The 22,734-nt window shown below is 48.3% G+C and overlaps 2 protein-coding genes and 1 long non-coding RNA gene across 13 annotated transcripts; 1 reads left to right on the top strand and 2 right to left on the bottom strand.

Annotated features, from left to right (window-relative positions):
- Nucleotides 1–550: 550 nt before the first annotated feature.
- On the bottom strand, nucleotides 551–7,754 carry saga (S-antigen; retina and pineal gland (arrestin) a). 8 transcript variants are annotated; one of them, XM_064341634.1, is made up of 14 exons: nucleotides 7,624–7,754; nucleotides 7,203–7,275; nucleotides 6,811–6,871; nucleotides 6,205–6,249; nucleotides 5,837–6,036; nucleotides 5,342–5,401; nucleotides 5,089–5,156; nucleotides 4,582–4,717; nucleotides 4,083–4,167; nucleotides 3,663–3,735; nucleotides 3,415–3,552; nucleotides 2,935–3,012; nucleotides 1,887–1,943; nucleotides 551–813 (listed from the first exon to the last, which is right to left on the bottom strand). In XM_064341634.1, the coding sequence occupies exons 1-14, from the start codon at nucleotides 7,668–7,670 to the stop codon at nucleotides 705–707; spliced, it is 1,230 nt and encodes a 409-aa protein (XP_064197704.1). In that variant the 5' UTR covers nucleotides 7,671–7,754; the 3' UTR covers nucleotides 551–704. The 8 variants fall into 8 exon arrangements, 6 of the variants coding, with proteins under 6 accessions (XP_064197704.1, XP_064197701.1, XP_064197706.1 ...); XM_064341631.1 differs by having other exon boundaries at nucleotides 553–813; nucleotides 7,602–7,743; XM_064341636.1 differs by having other exon boundaries at nucleotides 553–813; nucleotides 7,584–7,725.
- On the top strand, nucleotides 1,018–1,659 carry LOC135258269 (uncharacterized). Of its 4 annotated transcripts, none has more exons than XR_010330933.1 (5): nucleotides 1,018–1,102; nucleotides 1,170–1,201; nucleotides 1,268–1,363; nucleotides 1,524–1,585; nucleotides 1,620–1,659. It is a non-coding gene; the product is annotated as an uncharacterized LOC135258269 (long non-coding RNA). The 4 variants fall into 4 exon arrangements; XR_010330932.1 differs by having other exon boundaries at nucleotides 1,170–1,234; XR_010330935.1 differs by having other exon boundaries at nucleotides 1,030–1,102; nucleotides 1,137–1,201.
- Nucleotides 7,755–9,301: 1,547 nt separating the features above from the next.
- LOC135257932 (autophagy-related protein 16-1-like) lies at nucleotides 9,302–22,718 on the bottom strand. The gene is made up of 18 exons (XM_064341151.1): nucleotides 22,578–22,718; nucleotides 21,553–21,668; nucleotides 20,970–21,063; nucleotides 20,471–20,576; nucleotides 19,736–19,809; nucleotides 19,201–19,454; nucleotides 17,448–17,679; nucleotides 17,246–17,305; nucleotides 16,891–16,993; nucleotides 16,403–16,508; nucleotides 16,094–16,164; nucleotides 15,662–15,733; nucleotides 14,887–15,007; nucleotides 14,352–14,457; nucleotides 13,664–13,813; nucleotides 13,193–13,240; nucleotides 12,520–12,621; nucleotides 9,302–12,442 (listed from the first exon to the last, which is right to left on the bottom strand). The coding sequence occupies exons 2-18, from the start codon at nucleotides 21,662–21,664 to the stop codon at nucleotides 12,349–12,351; spliced, it is 1,905 nt and encodes a 634-aa protein (XP_064197221.1). The 5' UTR covers nucleotides 21,665–21,668; nucleotides 22,578–22,718; the 3' UTR covers nucleotides 9,302–12,348.
- Nucleotides 22,719–22,734: the final 16 nt, after the last annotated feature.

Below are 22,734 nucleotides of genomic sequence, written 5' to 3'. Positions count from 1 at the left end.
TGCACCCTGCAAACATAAAGCTAAAATGATTTTTACATCCATCCAATAATCCAATAACATGGTTCTCTGCTATGTGATTCACAAGAATCCAGGGAACACTGAACTCTTTGTCTGTCATTGTGGTGCTGAAAATGAACAGAAATTACTTTCGTGGTGGATGTGAATATACAAAAACGATAAAAATACATATAGCAATAAGTCTTGTGAAGATTGTATCATTAGTATGTAGTTTTGACCTTATTGATTTTAATGTCTGGCTATGTTATAAACTTAAAAGCTTTCAGTGAAAGACTATCTCAATCAATAGTAACTAAATAGCTTTTGATAGCATGTTTCCTTGCTGAAAAATGAAAGTGGTAACTAGCTATAATAACTAACTTGCCTGAAAACACTAAAACCAGTAATCTGGTTGACCCATCCCTTAATGGATTTGAAAGTTTAAATAACTCACTGACTGAATCGTGTGGGCCTTACTCAAGTCATGTGACAGAAGTGTGACCTGTTGCACGATCTCCTGCTTTTGTTTAGATTTTTTAAAGTAAAAGGTTCCTTTTTGATGTATTTGGAAAATCTGGTGCTGCTTGCTGTTTGGGCTTCATCAGCTTCCTGGCCTTAGAGACCGACACCAGACACCCACCACCACCCCCCCCCCCCCCACACACACACAGACACACAGACACACTCAAAACCACCAGGTGATGTCATCACCCTTCGGCTGGTGATGCATTGCCCTCCTCCTCTTCCTCATTGTCCTTTCCTCCCTTAACGGAGCAGTGCTTCAACTCGTCACAGACCACCTCCTCATCACCCTCACTGCGTGTGTCAAGAGACAGGCCGACGCCCAAAATCAGGCACCCACAGTACAACAACATGCTCATGATTTGCCCAATAATGCCCTTCATGGTCAATGAGGGTTTTACTTAAATTGAAAACCCAGACTCTGGTGATCTCCCTCTTTTTTGTGTTTGATTCAGGCAAGAACAGGATTAACAGCTGCAGGTGTAACACTGCCTAACACAGAGAGATGCGACTGTGAGTAACAGCACCAGACAAGGTTACTGTCTCACTCAGTAACAGACATACAGGACCAATGTCACACTCAGTAAACAGACAGGCAGGACTAATGCCACTTTCAGTAAACAGACAGGCAGGACTAATGCCACACTCAGTAAACAGACAGACAGGACTAATGCCACACTCAGTAAACAGACAGACAGTACTAATGCCACACTCAGTAACAGACAGGCAGGACTAATGCCACAATCAGTAAACAGACAGGCAGGACTAATGCCACACTCAGTAACAGACAAACGAGACTACTGACACACTCAGTAATGGAGAGACAGGACTAATGCCACACTCAGTAACAGACACAGGACTAATGCCACTTTCAGTAAACAGACAGGCAGGACTAATGCCACACTCAGTTTATTGACAGGCAGGACTAATGCCACACTCAGTAAACAGACAGGCAGGACGAATGCCACACTCAGTAACAGACACAGAACTAATGCCACACTCAGTAAACAGACAGACAGGACTAATGCCACACTCAGTAACAGACACAGGACTAATGCCACACACAGTAAACAGACAGGCAGGACTAATGCCACAATCAGTAAACAGACAGACAGGACTAATGCCACAATCAGTAAACAGACAGGCAGGTATCATGCTAATATTAAGTAATATAAAGAGATCTGCTCACCATTCTGCAGGATGGATGATGTAATATGATGTAATAGACAGGAGATGAAATATGAATAGAGAAGGCACACATGAATGCATGCACAAACGCATAAGCGCAAATACACACAGTAAGCGTATGCACGCATGCGTACACACACACACACACACACACACACACACACCTGTTCCAGGTGTACCTACCTGACTCAGGCTTGGGGTGCATGAGCTGGAAGGGCAGCTCAGCTCGGACCTCACTGAAACACAGAGAGCACAGAGCAGGTGATTTCAGAACTGACTCACGGATGGCTCACTGACAGACAGACTCACACATTCACTGACACACTGACTCACTGGCTCACGCATTCACTGACACACAGACACACTGTCTCACACATTCACTGGCACACTGACTCACTCAGACTCACACATTCACTCACATACTGACTCACTGACACACAGACACACTGACTCACACATTGACTGACTCACTGACTCACTGACTAACACATTCACTGACACACTGACTCACTCAGAGACAGAGACACTGACTCGTTAACACTAGCAGTTATAAGATGTTAGCGATTTTATTTTCAACATTATTGTCCCTTTCTATTGTACTTTGTTGGTTTTTAGACAACTTACAAGATATCAAACTATATTTATACAGCATATTTCATATGATATACAGTACAATGTGATTCACAAATGATGAAATGCGAGCTAAAATGCAAATTCACCAAGGGCAAAACTAAAAAAACTAAAGGCAAAAAAGTATGTTAATATGTGAAACAAAAAGCAATGTACTTAACCTAAATTGCTTGCCAGCCGTAAAAAGGATTGTACTTTAAAAAAGCCAAGCAAGTCACTCTAGATAAAAGCATGGGCAAAATGCTCATCTACCCCCTCAACAATACTCTAGCACCTCCCAGGTACACAATAGTTCCTTTGTGTAACCATTCTGTGCTTCAGAAACCCGTTAGAATCGCTCTATTAAGCCCTGGTACACCTGCTCCCCCAGCACCTCAGCAGTACCCCTGAATCTCACCTGAATCCAATCATCCTAATTCAGAATGGATAGAAGCAGAACACAAGCTTAGGATTAGAACATCAGTTAGGATGCATATGGATATGCACAAGTAAGTGTGTGCAATCATGTATGTGCACCAAAACACACACATGCACACACACACAATGCGCACATGTATACACACGCACACACACACACACACACACACACACACTGACCCGCTAGTTTTGAGTTTCACCACCAGTCTGTAAGAAACCAGCAATCCCAGGACCTCTTTCAGCACACCTTCCTTCACACTGAGAGAGAAAGAGATAGAGAGAGAGAGTGAGAGAGAGTGTGAGAGAGAGAGAGAGAGAGAGAGAGAGAGAGAGAGATAGATAGATAGATAGATAGAAAGAGAGTGCGAGAGAGAGAGAGTTTCATATGGGCAACCAAACAGATCGTTGAAACATGACGACTGCTAAACGGATGAAGCAACGATTGGAAATGATTTCTTTATAATGTTTTATAGGCAACACACACTAGAGATCATCAGTCTGGAGTGATGCAACAACTGACTGAATACTACGTGAGGCACTTCTAGTGTGACCATCCCAGCACTGGCTAGAGAGACTACAGCAAGCCAGATATTTACTGCAACAGATACAGCACTCCCAATGGGCGCATCACTTCCTGCCAGCTCCTGATTGGTCACTCACATGCTGGAGGAAGCCAGGTTGGTGTCTTCATACTTCAGCTTTCCATCCAGAGCTATGCCCTTCTTCTCTCGGTTGTTAGCCAATAAGGGCAGGATGGTGTATACCTTGTCCAGGCTGTCACCGGAGGCCACTGTGTCTCTGGACCAATAGGAAGGCATTGTTCAAGATTCTGCGGCACTGCACTCGTCTGAGAATGAGAACCGGCGCTGAAGAAATGGAGTGAAAGTCTCACAGACATAAGCACTCACGAGATTTGCTCCACGGCCACTGGCTCTACATAGTTGTCATTGGAGTAGAGCACCACGTTGGTCACCTGCTCCACTGGGTGGGTGGGGGTTTCGGGGGTGTGGGGGTTGGACAAAGTCAGATGACACAGGTGGGCTTTAGCTTGATGCCAGTTAACATAAATTGAGCATAGCTAACATAAAATGTATATAGAGGTCGGCCATTGCACTCATCCAACTTCAAATTGCATTTAAAAAGAATACATATTTATTTGGGTGAAAAACCCTTTCTTTATCTTTCAACATAAAAAGATTAAACACGTCGGCCGCTGCTCTACTCTATCTATGCTCTGAAGACCACGTCCGATCTTGCACTTCCTTTTTCTCTCTTAGTCTTCCTCGAGAACATTCTGTTTAATTGTCCGAAAGCTTTAAAAGTCTCACCTAAAATGGTGATGCCCTTCACTGCTCTGTTGGAGTCGTTTGTGATGTTCAAATGTACGTCAATGTTCTCCCCGTGGTAGTATGTCTGTGGAGAGAGAGCTGTTCAGATTTGCCACAAATCAGTTCATGTGTAATCCAATGAAATAACAGTCAAGTCCTGGTTTTCTCCTGTTGGTCCTGGTGATTGGTCAGTCCTTATCACCACCCTGCATAAAATTTTGCAATTGTTCTCCATCTCACAGTGACTGGATATACTGTGGCTTTGTCCGAATCAGCGTGCTTGTCTACGATTGAGAATACAAATTGTAGTTGTACACTTGTATACTCTATCTGTTGTTAATCTTGCACTGATCAGTTACACATGTTCCCGGCTGTGATTGTACTCACCGGTCAGTTGCATTCTGTGCACCGCAGCGATTGGTGATTGGTTAGTTACGTTCTCTCAAACTGCAGCGATTGGTTACTCCTGTTCCCCTTGCCTTGTGGTGGGAAAACTCACCTGTTTTTCCAGGCTGGCCTCCAGCAGCAGAGGTTTGTCGGACATGACAAAGTCGTAGGCGGTCTGCAGCGAAGGGGCGGGGCCACTCTGCTGGGGCGCATGCTGAACCTTCCGGATCATCATCTTGACCGTGCTCCTGCGGGGCGGGGGGAGGCGGGGCGGGGCAGGGCGGGGCAATGCGGGGGGGGGGGGGGCAATCGCAGTCAGCGAACCTCAATCACCAGAGCACAACTCAGTCCTTAGCCTCCACAGCCATGGGAGACTGCAGGCATCAGACCTCCGCAACCAAAGCAGATGATAACCTTTGACCTCAGGTGACATCACTATCCACCAGCCTCACCACGGAAGGTGATATAAGCTGATAGGTGAGTAGTAATACAGCACATCTCCGGCATTAGATTGGATTAGATTAAACGCTGCTGGGAGGGGGACACTGAACAGCCACCTTCGGTTTAAGACACACAGACTCTCGACGGGAGATTCTCCGGCCCTGCTGTCAGGCCTCACCGTTTTGGAGGCTTCTCGTCCTGGCTCTTGGAGGAAAAGGCCTTCACCTCAAACTCCACGGCACAGTGCTGCAGGGAAAACCACAAAGAGCGACCGGTATAACACAGCCCTGACGAGAGCAGGGACAGGGGAGGAGGAAGAGGAGGAGGAGGAGGAGAGGGAGGAAGAGGAGGAGGAGAGGGAAGACGAGGAGGAGGAGAGGGAGGAAGAGGAGGAGGAGAAGGAAAAGATTTTGAAACTGTATTACTCTCACCTTCCCCACATCAGTCAGAGCAGGTTGTAGAGCCACAGAGCAGGGCAAGTTGTCTGGCAACTGAAACAGAGAACAGACTGACTACACACGATCACTCACAGAACACACTGACTGCACACTATCACTCACAGAACACACTGACTGCACACTATCACTCACAGAACACACTGACTGCACACTATCACTCACAGAGCACACTGACTGCACACTATCACTCACAGAACACACTGACTGCACACTATCACTCACAGAACACACTGACTGCACACTATCACTCACAGAACACACTGACTGCATCTATCACACAACACCTGATGCCACTGACTTCAGAACACGACTGCACTATCACTCACAGAACACACTGACTGCACACTATCACTCACAGAACACACTGACTGCACACCATTACTCACAATGAATGTTTCAAATGTGTGCATGTGTGCACCTAGGTGCATGTATTGCATACGTGTGCATTCGTATCTGTGAGTATCTCACCTCAAAAAAGAAGGGGTACGCATGGACCCCCAGTTTGTGCAGAAGCTTCTCCTGCGTTTTGGTGTGGGTGCTCCTGTCCTTTTCCTGCAGAGGAGGGTACACCTGGAGGGTGCGCTGGTAAATATCCCGCCAGAATTTCATACCAATGACGTCCTCATCCTCTGGGCCGTACCGGAATGTGCAGGACAGGGTAACGTAGGCTGGAGGAGGGCACAGAGCAAGGTCATTTTCTCTTCAAAGAGCTCAGGCAAACTGCACGAATTCTCCAAAATTTAAACTCTTGACTTTTTGACAAGTCCATGACCAGACATACTCCTGGAAGAACAACGGGTGAAGTGCTTCTTCAAACTGTCCAGAAAAATGCTAACCTTTTTTATCCTTCATTTGCGTGGGATCAACCAGGACAACGCCATCTAGAGCCAAGCAATGGAAGTGCGGGTTACAAAACCTCATTCATCTGAGACATTGGCTGACATTGGCTGTACAGCATGTATTTCAGAGTCCGATAAACATAGCTGATAACTGTTGTGAAAAAGTAACACAAACAAAACATGGTAAAATATTTCTAAAATAAGGAGCATATATTACCAAATGGTTAAAAGATTCATTACAACGCTCTTATTGGAGCGTTACTCCTCCATGGTGTATGATGATAAATATACTTTACAGTCCAGCTATAAAATGTTACATACATTCCATGAATCAATGGGAAGCAGGTGCACAGAAGTTAACTGCGACTGACACATTTTATGATAGCTGAGGTGGCTCACAGTATATCAAAATAATAATTTAGTTAAATGTAGGCTATTTTTTATCACTATTTTCCAAAAATAGTTATGATGACGTCGATGATGGAAGCACATTTTGGTTTTTATATTGCTTGATCAGAGCACGGACTGATTGGACGAGTGGCTCAGTGACTCTGTGACAGAATCAGGTCACAGACTCTCTGATGTAAAAACAGGCAAACTCACCCACTGGGTCCACAAAGTCAATGTGATCCACAAAGTCCCGCCTCCCCATGTACACCCCCACCTGGTCCAAAAGAACACATCATTACTTTAATTTAAGGGGGGGGGGGGGGGGGGTGTGCAAGGAGTTGCATCTGTTTCTAGAGCTTTCTGCCTTTTAAGGCACGTGTCCAAATGATTAAGTAATTAATGTCAATAGAATTAATTAATTAATTAATTAACACACACAAACAGACACACACACACACACACACACACACAGACATACACACACACAGAGACACAAACACACACACACACACACCCATCTGGGAGTGACTGTAGACTCAGTGTAGCTTCCTGGGTCCAGCTGCAGGAGAGGGAAGGGTAAAGCAGGAGATACATGCTGCACTCACCGATTTGTCCCGGGACAGCTTCTTAAAAACCATCTGCTTGGGGCCCATAGTGGCGAAATAGAGAAACCCACGTCTGAAAAAATAGAGGCAGACTTGTGGGACAGAGCCCAGCTACTGCCCCAACACCCCATCCCACAGCAAAACACTTTCTATTGCCACCCACCCTGCAAATCACTGCCCTAATACCCCGCCCCACTCAAAAACACCCTCTACTATTGCCCTGGTCCCCAAATTATTGCACCAATCCCCCATTCCACCGCAAAAAAACCATCTACTACCAGCACACCTCCTGATTACCCCCAATGTCCCCCCCCCCACCCACATGCAGTGCAATCATCTGAGTGAAGCTGGAAACACCGTGGGCTGCGTGCATACGCTCACCCGTGTGCATACGCTCACCTGTGCAGAGTGTGGCTCTCACCTGCTGGAGAGTGGGCAGTCCTGCCCTGGGCACAGCTTATGTACCATGTGTGCCCAAACGATCTCTTCCCTGTCACATGACCATCCAACACGCACACACACACACACACATACAAGCGCGCACAAACACGCACATGCACACACACACACATTCGCATGCCCGCAGACACACACGCACACACAAGCGCGCACAAACACACACACGCACACACACACAAGCGCGCACAAACATGCACACGCACACACACACACTCGCGTGCCCGCAGACACACACACACAGACACTTGATCTGTTTAGTCATTGATATGTCCTGGTTGCTGGCTCAGGGGGATTGAGCTGGTTCCACACGGTCAGCAGGGAGGAAGATTAGGGACCGTGGCGGTGACCTCCCAGGGGTTGCCATGGCAAAAGCATCTCACAGCGACTGTTTTGGTCACCTGCAGCACTGAAGTGTATGTATGGGGGGGGGGGGGGGGTAACTTACTGTCTGTAAAAGGGTGGGCTATAGGGGTTCGGGGGGGGGGGGGTATGGGGAAGGAGGGTGACTCGGGAGGAGTGACCAGTGCTGTTGTTGTTCTGGGAGGTTTCAGTGGCGGGACGCGACTCTAAAGCCCTAATCCCCGTGTTCGCGGAGTCAGCACAGTGAGGGGGATGAGCAGGGGGGATTAGCCCCTGGGGAGCGGACAGAGGAGCGCCGCAGCCTCAGAGGCACGCCAGGGAGAGCTAGCGAGGCCGACGCTAACGCCGCGCAAACCCGCGCCGCACAACAGCCAGGTCCGCGAGCACGCTCTCAGGACAACTTTGAGAGGCCGTGAGGGTTGTGGATTTATTGAGTTGTGGAGTTTTTTCAAACCTTCATTTTTTTTTTTTTTTTTACTTCATTTTATCCAGAAATTTTCTAATTTGCTTCATGAATCTTTGAAAGGTCTCTATGACAAGACCATAATATTCAGTCATTTATTGCAAGTATTCCCTATACACCCAGCATTATTCATGAAAGGGTGGCACCTGGTGGAATTTGAAAATTGAAGTTGGGGTTCAGTGATTGCCCTTCAAGTTCCTGCAGCATGAGTCTAATACTAATATATTAACTGCAGGTAGCCTCTAGAGAATTGCAAGTCATTACTCAATAATGGTCTGCTTCGCATGTTAAGTGTTGTCGCTGAAGCGACCCACCAATCGTGAGCCTTCGCTGCTGCACTGGGTTTGGCGCCTCGATTGCCGGTCAGTGACGTTTTCTCAAGTGCACTGACCTCCGGCTGATCCCTGCGACCCCACATAACCTCGCTCCCACCTGCGCTACTACAGATGATGTCACCCTAACTAACGAGACTCTTAAGCTTCTAAAGCAGCGAGGGAAAGAAGCTTCCGTTTTCTCACCAAGGTCTCAGACAGCTTTAAGGCACCAAACGGGTTGTAGATGCGTCTTTCTGTGTACAGATGTCCAGTTTATGGTACATATTTGGTTCCAAAATATTAATTTTTTTTTTTAATGCCCTCCCTCTTCCTTCTGTGGTATGGAAGCAGCTTAGACGTACCTCAGTTCCCCTTTTCAGACGCAATCAAACTTAAAAGTACACCCCTGCTCGATTTCGGACACAGGGATCCAAGTGGGAACCATGTGACTGTGGACAAAGCAAAAAAAAAAAAAAGAAGAGAAACGAGAATCACACAGAGAGTTAGTCTCAGAAATGGTTTATTACATCAGTACGCACAGAGGAACAGACGCGGCCAGACGTTCCCTGTTCTGACCCACGACAGGGAGTAGTGATGCTCAGTGGCCATACCTAAAAGACAGGAAATGACCACGCCCCGTCACACACCGGCCACAGCCAATGGGCCCGAGCGGACAGCTGCCCAATCGGAAGCCAGAGGCTGTGACCCAAATAAATGGAAAAAAAAAAAAAACAATAAAAAAAACCGCTCCACTGCCACTGCAGGATGGGTAATGTGATGCAGGAAATGGGCACGCCAGAGCCGTCCGTCCAAGTGTGTGCACACACACCATTCACCACAAGGTGTCCTTACACAGCCAAAACGCACCTGCTCCCGGCTCCCGCCTCTCTGGGTCAGGCACATGTAAACAGAGACCGGAGGAGCCGAACATGGACCTCTGACCGCGTGAAGCAGAGGCTCATGGGAGCTGCCCAGCCAGCCAATAAATACAAGAATAAATAACAAAAGACAGTTTCACCTTCAACGCACAAGGAGACGATACGCACTCACTCACTCACGCACGACACACGTTAGGCGTTCACTCGAACGCAACACAGTCACAACCTCACTCAAACACAAGACCCTCACACACATACGTAGGCACCCACTTAGTTACTCCTAAGCTCCTCACCTTCTGCAGATGCCGTGTATTGTTTAGTATGACCTATGTGAGCCAATGTGAGTTAAATTCTTTCTTTGTGCAAATTTACTCGGCCAATAAATCCGATTCCAATTCTCACACACAACGCACGCATGGGCACACTCAAACACGACACAGGCGCACACACACACACACACACACACACACACAATCTCTCGTTATGCCCATGCCAGTTTCATAAAAACAAGCTTCTGCTGTAAACCATCGTAGAGGATCTGCAACCCCAGAATGCAGGACTGCACCACACCTTGTTAGTCTAATGCTAAAACCTTTCCTACAGACAAATAGCACAAATTACTAACAATTACTAACAATAACACAAATCACAAGCACACTTGTGCCCTGCACACTTTACACTCTTAGGGGGGGCGACGTAGCTCAGGAGGGTAAGAGCGGTTGTTTGGCAGTCGGAGGGTTGCCGGTTCGATCCCCCTACCCTGGGCGTGTCGAAGTGTCCCTGAACAAGACACCTAACCCCCCTAATTGCCCTGGTGAATGTGAGGCATCAACTGTAAAGCGCTTTGAATAAAAGCGCTATATAAATGCAGTCCGTTTACCATTTAGTTAGCCAGAACAGCACGCTGTTGCCTCCATCTGTTCCACTGGAGCTGATGTGAACATGTCTGGCAAGACCAGGCCGGAACGAGTGTCACAACATCATTTTTCTTGTGAAACTGCTATTTCCAGATTCCGTATTTCAACACCCAGGGTTTTATCCATTGGTTTCTCTGTAAATAATTTCTTGCGCGCCGGCGTAAAAGCTCCAGACTGAAAGTAAGCAGTTGTTTCTCCAGAACTGTAGGTGAGACATTTTGTTTGCCTGACTGGTGTGATATTTAGGAAAACCACATTTTGAGGTAAAATGGACTAGGGACGTGAACAGTTTGTGGATTTGTCGATTGCCAGTCGTGAGAACGCATGTCAAATGCCAAATGTTTTCTTTTTTTTTTTAAATTCTCAAACGGGTTCAAAATAAAGGATTACCAACGTTACCTAGGCTAATGCTGTAAATGGGTAATAGAGGGGGGTGGGCGGGGCTTGTCGTCATTCACATTAACGTTACTGTCGGTTAAAAACATGGCCAGCTTGCAAAACAGAGCCACGTGTGGAATGATTCTGAAAACAAAAAAGAAAAAAGCTCAATGAAAACACTGTTCACGCGTCGGTATCTATGAGGTTCACCCACCAAAGAACCAAACCGCACTGATGTAAAAAAAAGGTTAAACTTATCCAAGATTCTCTCCTACTCAGATAAGTATCTGGTTTAGATTCACAAAGGCGCCTGCGTTTGAGCTCCACAAAGGCCCACATGCACAGGCCAAACCAGCCCCGTTTAAATAAGGCCAGAGAAACCATAACCAAACTCCACTGCAGCGCCTCCTGTAGGCCAGGAGGAGGAACTGCAGATGGTCGAAAGAGACGAGGTGAGACAGCACGACACACATCAAGATAAAGGCAAACAAAAACAAATCAAGATAAGAATGTCCAAAGTACAACTTTTGTCAAAAAGATACAGCACAAAATACATCTTAACAGTCTGATATGCATATTATTGACATGTAAACATATATAGTAAAAGTATACATTTTCGATCTATTTTCTCTCTCACTGCAAAGGACTCCAGGTGTTCCAGGGGTTTCTACCGGACAACCATCCCTCTGTTCAGCCCCACTGCTCCGCACAGCAAAGGCTGATTTACACCACTCAGACCGCTCGTCACAGAGAGGACCACACAGCCCTTCGTGTGGAGAAAAAAAACGCAGCACCGCGCGTGCAGCTTCATTACTGAGCCCAACACCATACGGGTAAAGACAGGGGCAGCCTGGGCCCAGTGCACTTATCTGTAGTGTAGCTCGGCCAGGAAGCAGCCAATTGTCGGATTTAATGCAGGACGGCCCGTCGTGCACGGAGACAAGCTCTGTGTCAGGTCTTTATGACTCTCTGAACGGCTGGCAGTCATTACTGCATAATTAACACACTCTCTCCTCAGGCTAGAACGCTCCAACGCACACTTCCTGAATTCAGGAGCTTAGCGTTGATTGGCTACTCCGCGGGGCAGTATAAATCAGCCCTAATGGAGAGCAGGACTGGCCAGCTGCAGTGCACTGTGGGAGCCTACGGCCCCTCCCAGTACAGCTCCCCACTGTGCGTGTCACATGACACTCGGCCCCCATTCCTGCTCCTTACTGTGGTCGCACGGGGGGGTTGGGGTCCCTCCTATTTTTGACTTTAGATTTAGGGGGGCTGTGACTGTGACAAATATGGACACAATCGTTCCACCATTTCTCAGCTGACCAATCAGGAGTTGGCACCCCACAGGTGGGCGGGACGGGTCGGTCCGTCGGCCAATCAGATGTCAGACCACAGCACAGCCTTGCTTCCCTTGTCCACGCTGACCACATGGGCTCCCGACGGTGACCAGGCCACAGCGTTGATGGCCGAACTGCAAGAGAGCAGCCAATCAGGACACAGCGACAGCAGGGAGGACCAATCACAGCAGGTCAGAGCAGCAGTGTTTACCTGTGCTGCTTGTCCAGAGTTCGGTCCAACTTCCCCGTCAGCACATTCCACACAAACAGGGTCCCATCTGCTGAGCCAGCGGCTACATACGAGCCATCAGGACTAAGGAGAAAGCAGCAAATCGGCAAGTCACACAGTACAAAAACTACACACACAGTACAAAAACACACACACACAGTACAAAAACACACACACACCAGTACAAAAACACACACACACACAGTATAAAACTGCACACATGCGCAAGCACACACAGACACACACACACACAGTACAAAACCACACACACACACACACACACACAGTATAAAACTGCACACATGCGCAGCACACGACACACACAGACACGTACAAACCACACACACACACAGTATAAAACTGCACACATGCGCAAGCACACACAGACACACACACACAGAGTACAAAACCACACACACACACACAGTATAAAACTGCAGATATGCGCAAGCACACACAGACACACACACACACACAGTACAAAACCACACACACACACGCACATGCACACACACAGACACACACACACACACAGTACAAAACCACACACACACAGTACAAACCCGCACACAGACACACAATTGAATTCTTAGTATTGGACACACTCAGTCAGAGCCACACACAAATCATTATTATCACTAAAAATGGTTCTAACCTGAATGTTACCCTTGTCCAGTCTGCTCCACACTTGAACCCCTGAGCACTGAGGAGAGAGAGAGAGCGAGAGAGAGACAGAGAGAGAGTGACAGAGAGAGAGAGAGAGAGAGATACAGAGAGAGAGACAGAGAGAGACAGAGAGAGAGAGAGAGAGAAAGAGAGAGAGAGAGACAGAGTGACAGAGAGAGAGTAAGAGAGAGAGAGAGAGAGAGAGAGACAGAGAGAGAGTAAGAGAGAGAGAGTCACCGTCACCTTTCACCTCCCTCTACATTTGCTACACATGTACCGGAATTATCTTTTTCCGTTTTCCTGTTTGCACATGCAAAAAAAACAGCCACCGGTGATGTCTGGAATTGGCAGGAAGTTAACAGGGAGCCTGGAATGTTCATGGAGAGTTTGGAATGTTGGGAATGTTTTGCAGTCCTAGGAAATAAACCAGGAAGCGGGAATGTTTATCCCGCACGCTCACCTGAAGGTCTGCCTGACGGCGTTGCTGCGCAGGTCGATGATCTTCAGCAGGTCGTCACGGGAACAGGTGAGCAGCTGCGTCCGGTCGTGGCTCAGGTCCAGAGAGGTGACCCGGCCCAGCAGCTCCAGCTCTCGCACAATGCTCTCCGCCCTGCAGGGGCAGTCAAGAGCAAACAATGACCGACCAATCAGACAGAACCAAACAAACACAGAGCCATGAGACAGAACCAAACACACACAACCATCAGGCAGAAACAAACAAACACAGAGCCATCAGACAGAACCAAACAAACACAGAGCCATGAGACAAAACCAAACACACATAACCATCAGGCTGAAACAAACAAACACAGAGCCATCAGACAGAACCAAACAAACACAGAGTCATCAGGCATAAACAAACAAACACAGAGCCATCAGACAGAACCAAACAAACACAGAGTCATCAGGCATATACAAACAAACACAGAGCCATCAGACAGAAACAAACAAACACAGAGTCATCAGGCATAAACAAACAAACACAGAGCCATCAAACAGAACAAACAAACACACATTACCATCAGACAAAACCAAACAAACACAGAGCCATCAGAAACAGACATGGCATGGTCAGAGATAATAACACCCTCACTCCCTCAGGCAGATGCAGTTGCACACAGAGCTATCGCCCTGATGTCCCGTCTCACCTGATGTCCCAAAAGCGCACTTTCTTATCAAAGTGACCACTCATTACGCACTGCTCCGTACAAACGATGTCATTACAGCTGGAGCCAGCAAATACTGTCTTCATACCTATGAGAGAGAGAGAGAGAGAGAGAGAGAGGGAGGGAGAGAGGAGAGAGGGAGAGAGAGAGGGAGGGAGAGGGAGGGAGAGAGAGAGAGAGAGAGTGAGGGAGAGAGAGAGAGAGAGAGAGAGGGAGCAGAAGAAAGATAGAGAGGGAGAGAGAGAGAGATAGGAAGAGAGAGGGAGAGGGAGAGAGAGATTATAGCGCTCACGTTCAGCTGTTGATATCCTATTATTTATCCTATTATTACTCAATATGTTCCAATACATTTTTCACACATTTAACGGAGTCATTTACGGAACATTAAAGCGTGATGAACTGAACTGAACGGAAGGGATATGGGGAGTGAGGAAGCGAGAAGAGACAGCAAGAGAAAGGAGGGGAGGAGAGAAAGAGAGCGCGAGAGAGAGAGAGACAGTGAGAAAACGAGACTCACAGACTTTACTCCGCAGGTCCCAGAGTTTGAGGGTGCGGTCGTAGCTCCCGGACACGATTCGGGCGTTGTCCAGGAGGAAGCGAGCGGCCAGCACCTTCCCGCTGTGTCCCGTGAGGGTGTGCTGTGGGCGAGAGGGGGGCGCAGCTGAACACCACAACCCTAAACCCAAAACCCCATCAGCGTGTACCCGATGATAACGCAACTCACAGCACGCTCCATTACAGTACAATCACCACTGAATGACTGCTAAACAAAGAGCCGGAAATTTTTTAAAAATGTTCCCGCAGATCCCCGCTGCTAACCAAAACATAACAACGTCTGATAAAATCGCACTATCCTAAACAGACTTTTCTCTTTAAATTCAGTGAGTCATCCGAGGGCATCTGACTGGTGATTACAGGGCTAACACATTTATATTTAAGCAGGCTCTGGTTCGGTTCACTCAACGCTCCCAGCTAGCGAAACGCAATCAGGGCTCAGTCAATCCATTTTTTTTGTAATATCACCCATTTTGACTTTTTTTCCCCCAAATTTGTTTTAGTTTTCTTTTGTTGCCATGTCTCATAAATTGGTTCATAACTTAATTTGTTAAGAGAAATTACAAGCCCTTTTGGGCTTCTTTTTTTTTTTTTTTACTTTCCATGCACATTTTTTCTTCCCAAGTTTATGGTTTGTTGCTTTTTTCCCCCTTTTTAATGGTTTCTAGGTTTTTTCTTCAGCGAAAAAAAAATACTAATTTAAAAAAGAACATCTTTCCTGTGGCTGGAGTACTCACTCTGAGTCTGTAGTCATCTACAGTCCACATCCTGCTGGCAAAGTCATTGGAGGCAGCCAGCAAATAGGAGCCCTGGAAATCAGTCACATGACACACACCTGAGGGTGTAGACAGGTGTAACAGAGGTGTAGAATGGGTGCAGGCAAGTGCAACAGGGGGTATAAGAATGGGTGTAGGTGGGTGTAACAGGGGTGTAGAATAGGTGTAAGCAGGTGTAGGTTGGTGTAACAGGAGTGTAGAGCGGTGTAAGGAGGGTGTAGAGTTGGTGTCATTTTAATGGGGAGGGTAGGTGTAAAGTCAGTGTAGATGGGTGTAGGTGTAAGGAGGCTGTAGAGTGGGTGTAATTTTAATGGGGAGGGTAGGTGTAAAGTCAGTGTAGATGGGTGTAGGTGTAAGGAGGTTGTAGAGTGGGGGTAGGCAGGGGCAACTCACTGCACTGTCAAACTCGATGCTAGTGATCCCAGCATTACTGCCCAGCAAAGAACCTTTAATCTGACAGTGTCCTGAGAGAGAGAGAGAGAGAGATAGAGGGAGAGAGAGAGAGAGAGAGAGAGAGAGAGAGGTGAGAGAGAGAGAGAGGAGAGAGAGAGAGAGAGAGAAGAGAGAGAGAGAGAGAGCGAGAGAGAGAGAGAGAGAGAGAGAGAGCGAGAGAGACTTATAGCACAGGAATGATGTAGACACACACGCACACACACAAAGAACTGCACTGCGAGTGTGGCGGGAGTGGAACAGGACACACACCTGACACCACCTCCCACAGTTTGACCCTGCGGTCCATCCCCCCTGTTGCTAGGACACGAGACCCAGGGCTGAAGCACACGGCATTCACCTCTCCGTCATGAGCATCCTGCAGACAGAGGCCCACACGCACACACACACACACACACACACACACACCTGAGTCAGTACCACAGAGCTCTGCATGCGTATGTGTGTGAGTGTGTGAGCGTGTGTGACATGTGTGTGTGTGAGTGTGTGTATGTGTGTGCGTGAATGTGTGTGCACATCTGTCTGTATGAGTGTGTGCATATTAGTGTGCGTATATGAGTGTGTGTGTACATTAGTGTGCAGTGTATTTGACAGTTTGTATATGAATGTGTCTATATTAGTCTGTAGTGTATTTGACAGTGAATACATAACTGTGTATATATGAGTGTGTGTACTAGCGTGTGTATATGAGTGTGTGTATTAGTGTGTGTATATGAGTGTATGAGGACAGAGATACTCACGAAGGTGTGCAGGGCAGTGGTGGGGAGGCACACCTCAGTACACACCGCTGAGGACCTCTCTGTCTCAGCAGCATCCAGAGAGAGACTGACAGAGCGCCGCCTTCTGAGGAACACAAACCCCACAACACACACATATACCAAACACCACCACACACGCACACACAACGCAACACACACACACACACACACACACACGCATACACATACACACACACCACACACACCAACACACACGACACACCAACACACCACACACCGCGACACACACACGCACAGCAACACACAGCAAACGTGAGACACATAAAGGGCAGTTTTGGCACGATCACCCGATAGATGCAGTCCAACAGCAGCGTACCCAAAGATGTGCGAGAGGGAGTCCAGGATTCCACCAGGGGGCGATCTGGAGACACGGCGACTGGCAGAGACAGAGAGAGGACACAGCGTCATACAGAGCCAGACACACCTGTGTGACACACCTGCAGCTCCGCCCCTCTCCTCGCCCCGCCCCGCCCCGTCCCGTCCCGCCCCGCCCCGCCCCGCCCCGCCCACAGCTCTACCTGGGGGTGCGGCTAATCGCCCGCCCAGGTGAGGTGTCACCTGTCGCCTCTGCCGTGTCCTCCTGCAGCACCTGCAGGACCTCAATGTCGTCATCCCTGTAGGGGACACAACCGTCACTGAAGTATACATCAGTCCTGTGCAACAAGCCCCCCTCTCTCTCAAACATACGCACACTGTACTGCTCATAAAAACACACAGACACAAATACACACACTGTCACTCCCTCTCTCACTCAAACACACACACACATACATGCACTCTCTCTCACACACACGCACACACACACACACACACTCTCTCTCTCACACACACACACACCTGCTCTCCACACACACTCTCTCTCACACACACACACACACACTCTCGCTCTCTCTCACACACACACACACACAAACACTCTCGCCTCACACACACACACTCTCTCTCTACACACACACACACACCTCGCTCTCTCCACACACACACACACACACACACACACACACACACATCTCTCTCAACACACACACACGCACATCTTCTCTCTCTCCACACACACACACACACACACACACACACTCTTCCACCACAACACACACAGCACCTCTCTCTTTCAGCAACCATCTTCTCACACACACACAACATTTCTGCTCTCTCTCTCTCTCTCACAACACACACACACACACACTCTCTTCACACACACACCTCCCCTTTCACACACACACACACACACACACACACACAGTACTCACAGTCTATGCATGGCTTGTTGCAGCTTTCTGCATTGCCTTCTGCTAAAACGAGAGACTGTACATATAAACACACACACACACACTAAGAGGCTAACTGAATAACTGTCTTTCACAAAACAAAAGACAATGGTTCTGACTGTGCACTGTGCAGGACAACCACTCTTGATCAGCAGATTCCATCCTCAAATTCTCCAATGGACAAATCACATTGCTCCCCTGAGAACATCCCACTGTTCCTCTGCAAGTTCTCACCAGCAGAACAACCCGCTGTTCCTCCGGCCCTGTCCCTCTCTGCCGGGGTTGGTTACCTGGTGTCCTTCTCGTTCCCTGCGTTGAGGCAGTTGGCCTCCTGGTTGTGATTACCTGGTGTCCTTCTCGTTCTCTGCGTTGAGGCAGTTGGCCTCCTGGTTGTGATTACCTGGTGTCCTTCTCGTTCTCTGCGTTGAGGCAGTTGGCCTCCTGGTTGTGATTACCTGGTGTCCTTCTCGTTCTCTGCGTTGAGGCAGTTGGCCTCCTGGTTGTGATTACCTGGTGTCCTTCTCATTCTCTGCGTTGAGGCAGTTGGCCTCCTGGTTGTGATTACCTGGTGTCCTTCTCGTTCACTACGTTGAGGCGGTTAGCCTCCTGGTTGTGATTACCTGGTGTCCTTCTCGTTCCCTGCGTTGAGGCGGTTGGCCTCCTGGTTGTGATTACCTGGTGTCCTTCTCCTTCTCTGCGTTGAGGCGGTTGGCCTCCTGGTTGTGATTACCTGGTGTCCTTCTCCTTCTCTGCGTTGAGGCGGTTAGCCTCCTGGTTGTGATTACCTGGTGTCCTTCTCCTTCTCTGCATTGAGGCGGTTGGCCTCCTGGTTGTGATTACCTGGTGTCCTTCTCGTTCTCTGCGTTGAGGCGGTTGGCCTCCTGGTTGTGATTACCTGGTGTCCTTCTCGTTCTCTGCGTTGAGGCGGTTGGCCTCCTGGTTGTGATTACCTGGTGTCCTTCTCGTTCTCTGCGTTGAGGCGGTTGGCCTCCTGGTTGTGATTACCTGATGTCCTTCTCGTTCTCTGCGTTGAGGAGGTTGGCCTCCTGGGCCTTCTCGGCCATCCAGCGGGAGACCAGCTCCTGGTTGTCCTCGGTGGCGCGGCGCAGCTTCTCCTCCAGCGCGCCGAAGGTGATCTGCAGGGCGTCGTACTCGTCCCGCAGCGTCTGATTGGCCCGCTCCAGGTCCTGCAGGCTGCCGCCCAGGCCCCGGCACTCCGCCTCCAGCTCAGAGATGCGCCGCTGGTACTGCAGTATCCTGCCAGCAGGGGGCAGAGCGAGGCTCAGAGAGGCACACATGCACAGGCACACACACATGCACACGCATACACGCACACACAGGCACATACACACACACGTGCACACATGCATGGACGCACACACATGAACACACACGCACACACACACATATGCACAAGGATGTGCGTGCTCGCACACACACACATACAAACACACACGCACACGTGCATGCATGCACGCACGCACACACGCACTTTCACAAAAAAGCACAAACACACGCTCAGCTTGTTCCACACTCACTGAGCCTCATTGGTCTGAATCTCCTTGTCCTTCAGCTGGATCAGGTTATTGAGTTCTATCACATTCTGGGCCAGCTGCAAGGAAACAAGAGTCCAGGCACCAATCACTGACCAGCACTGGCCAACATTGACCAATCACTGACCAACTTCCAATTTTTCTTTTACTACCCTAACTTGAGCGGGCCAATTACAAATCACAAGAGTAAGCTGTATCCGTCGCAAAATGTTACTAAAGCAACATCACTAAAGCAAGAAAATGCAAGTTAGCTACGCCAACCCTCGAACCACAGTTGCACATATGCACAGAGAGATATGCCAAGCCATTAAAAACCAAAATGAATTACATTAGGAGTGCTCGGGGCTACAGGGTGGAGATGGAAGTCAGCTGTATAGCCGACGTCAGGACTGTTAACTCATATTTCATGCTTAATTTTCCTCCTTTGCAAAATCAGGTGCATGCATGCAGAAACTGTACCCACAGGCAAAACTCCGCACCAGTGAGCTGCAGTGGCTAGTTTTACACTTTGTAGAGCAGATTCTCTTTGAAGAAATGTTTTTTTTCAGATTCTTAAGTCAGTGTTCTAGAAATCCACCGCTTTCTGTTACCAGTAGCGATCGTTACATCAGAATTAGAATGTTCTAATCACACACCTTAGAGGGGTAAATGAAGGGACTGAGCAGCGGCAGACAGAGGGACGGGGGACAGACAGGCGGACAGACGGACAGACGGACAGACCTCTCCTCTCTTCTTGTGCAGCTCGGTCAGCTCCTCCTGGTGCCGGATGCGGATCTGAGCCATCTCCTGCAGCAGTGCGTCCCCACGACCCGCTTCTGCCGCAGGGCTGCAGAACACAGAGAGTCCCCGCAAACCACGGTACTGAACAATACACAAACGCACCCGCAATACGCACACACACACACAGACACACACACACACAGACACATACACAAACGCAAAAACACATTTACACAGACACACACACACACACAAAAACACATTTACACAGACACACACACACACACAAAAACACATTTACACAGACACACACACACACACACACAGACACATACACACATTTACACAGACACAAACACACACACATACAATAGGCGTGCACACAGCACACACAAACACACACACGCACACACACAAACTCAAACACACACACACACATCTACACAGACACATACACACACACACACAGGGATGCATCTCCTTTGTGTTGTAGTCCTACCTGAGGTCATGTCTGTTCTGATGGTCAAACTTGTCAGTCTGGAGTCTCTCTGACCAGACAGCCTGTAGGTCAGATTTCTCGAGGAGCCGATTATCTGAAGCACACACACACACACACACACACACACACACACACACAGCAGTAAGTAACAAAGTCCACACCCGTCACTTCAATGCCACCACAACACTTGTGTGACTCCACAGTGCAACATGATCCAGATAGACAGACACTACTACGACATTCTCCTGGGAGTAGGCTGGAGCAGTGATTGGTCCAGCCCCTGGGGAGCAATTACAGCTTTAGTGTAGTGAAGCGACTGGCTATCCCTTGTTGAACAGTTACTGATTGAACGCACAAATTGGCTCATCCCTTTGGGAGTAGGCTCTGCTCAAGCACAGCGATTGGCCAGCCACGAGAAAGCAGGTTCTGACGGAGCACAGCGATTGGTCAGCCACGAGAAAGCAGACAGCGACGGAGCACAGCGATCGTCGCTCTGGATAAGAGCGTCTGCCAAATGCCTGTAATGTAATGTCATGTAATGATTGGCCCAGCCCCTGTGGAAGAAGCTGCCAGCCGCTCTCACATTGGTGGATGATCTCCTCGAAGGCCTGCCTCTGCACCCGGTCCCTCTGCTTCAGCTGGTCCGCAATGTGCTTCTTCCACGGCCGTTTCGCCTGGCCCCCTGGATCCGACATACCCCTGCAGGACCAAGAGAGCCCGCGGAGCCTAATGTCACAACGCTACTCAGCCTTTACTCAAACTTTTACGGTCAGGCCCCCCTTTGGTAACAGTAAGAATGCTCAGGGACGTGCAGCAGTCACGAGCACTTATTTTTTATCAAACTGACCCACTACTTGACTGTGTGTGTAACAGGGAATTTATTCAAGATGTCACCTTACAGCACTTGTCACTTGTCTTCAGTCTAATTTTGCATCTGATGTAGGTCTACACACCCCTCGAACCGCACGTAGACTGACAGTGCTCTGGTGTTCATGAACACAAACAACTATCGCTAAATTAGGAAGGGATGTGGAATCTGTTAACACGCATAGCAACCAAAAAAACGGTGCCACTGATTTCATTAGGGCAGAGACTCAAAAGAATCCCAACATCCTCTGGTCAGCGCTTTATCAATGTCGGTTGCTAGGGCAACAAATTCTGAACCCATAAACACGCGGTTGTTTGGAAACTTGGGAATTTATTTGACACAGTTTGCCAACTGTCAACGACGTAGCTTATATACTGAGAGGCTGCGCAGCAGTCGCTAATATCACATACCTTGGTTGAAGCGTTCTCGGAGTACGACTGGATAGCAAGCGAATTTATAAAAATATATAAAACAGCTGGTTAGGTAGGCTAATCCAGATACAGTAGCAATGCGATTCCTGCATCAGTGTATGCGGTACAGTGAATATTCAACGTGTATAGCGGACTGATCACATATTCCATCGCTTGAGTCGTAAACAAGTGCTACATAATGTTATCATGTTAGCTCCTGCTGCGCCTTTTACTGCAAGGCAGCGTTTGCTGATAGCCAACAACACACTTCCGCGTATCCAAGTTCCCAGCTTCCCATCGCACATAAAAAACCAACGGAAAGGCACCTACGGGTAAACGAGTCTCCGTCGCCAGGGAATGGTGTCCGGCCGAACAGATTAACTGATGTTTACGTTGTGTTGGTGCAAGAGCGCAAGATTTTCCTATCGTTATTTTTTCAACATGGCAATCTCCACATCATTCCACAGTGTTGTTGCCCCATAAACAA

The sequence above is a fragment of the Anguilla rostrata genome, chromosome 6 (genome assembly GCF_018555375.3).
Source record: "Anguilla rostrata isolate EN2019 chromosome 6, ASM1855537v3, whole genome shotgun sequence".
Taxonomy (NCBI): Eukaryota; Metazoa; Chordata; class Actinopteri; order Anguilliformes; family Anguillidae; genus Anguilla; species Anguilla rostrata.
The sequence above is the reverse complement of the archived record's forward strand: the minus strand, read 5'-3'. Positions and strand labels throughout refer to the sequence as shown.

Coding starts and splice junctions, on each gene's coding strand:
- saga (XM_064341634.1), bottom strand. CDS start 7,670: ATGGTACATAAGCTGTGCCCAGGGCAGGACTGCCCACTCTCCAGCAG. Junction 6,250..6,810: donor TGACTTTGTGGACCCAGTGG/GTGAGTTTGCCT, acceptor GCTTGGCTCTAG/ATGGCGTTGTCCTGGTTGAT. Junction 3,736..4,082: donor GAAGGGCATCACCATTTTAG/GTGAGACTTTTA, acceptor CCACCCACCCAG/TGGAGCAGGTGACCAACGTG.
- LOC135257932 (XM_064341151.1), bottom strand. CDS start 21,664: ATGTCGGATCCAGGGGGCCAGGCGAAACGGCCGTGGAAGAAGCACATT. Junction 16,509..16,890: donor CCACTGCCCTGCACACCTTC/GTGAGTATCTCT, acceptor CTCTGTCTGCAG/GATGCTCATGACGGAGAGGT. Junction 12,443..12,519: donor ACTCTGGACAAGCAGCACAG/GTAAACACTGCT, acceptor GCTCTCTTGCAG/TTCGGCCATCAACGCTGTGG.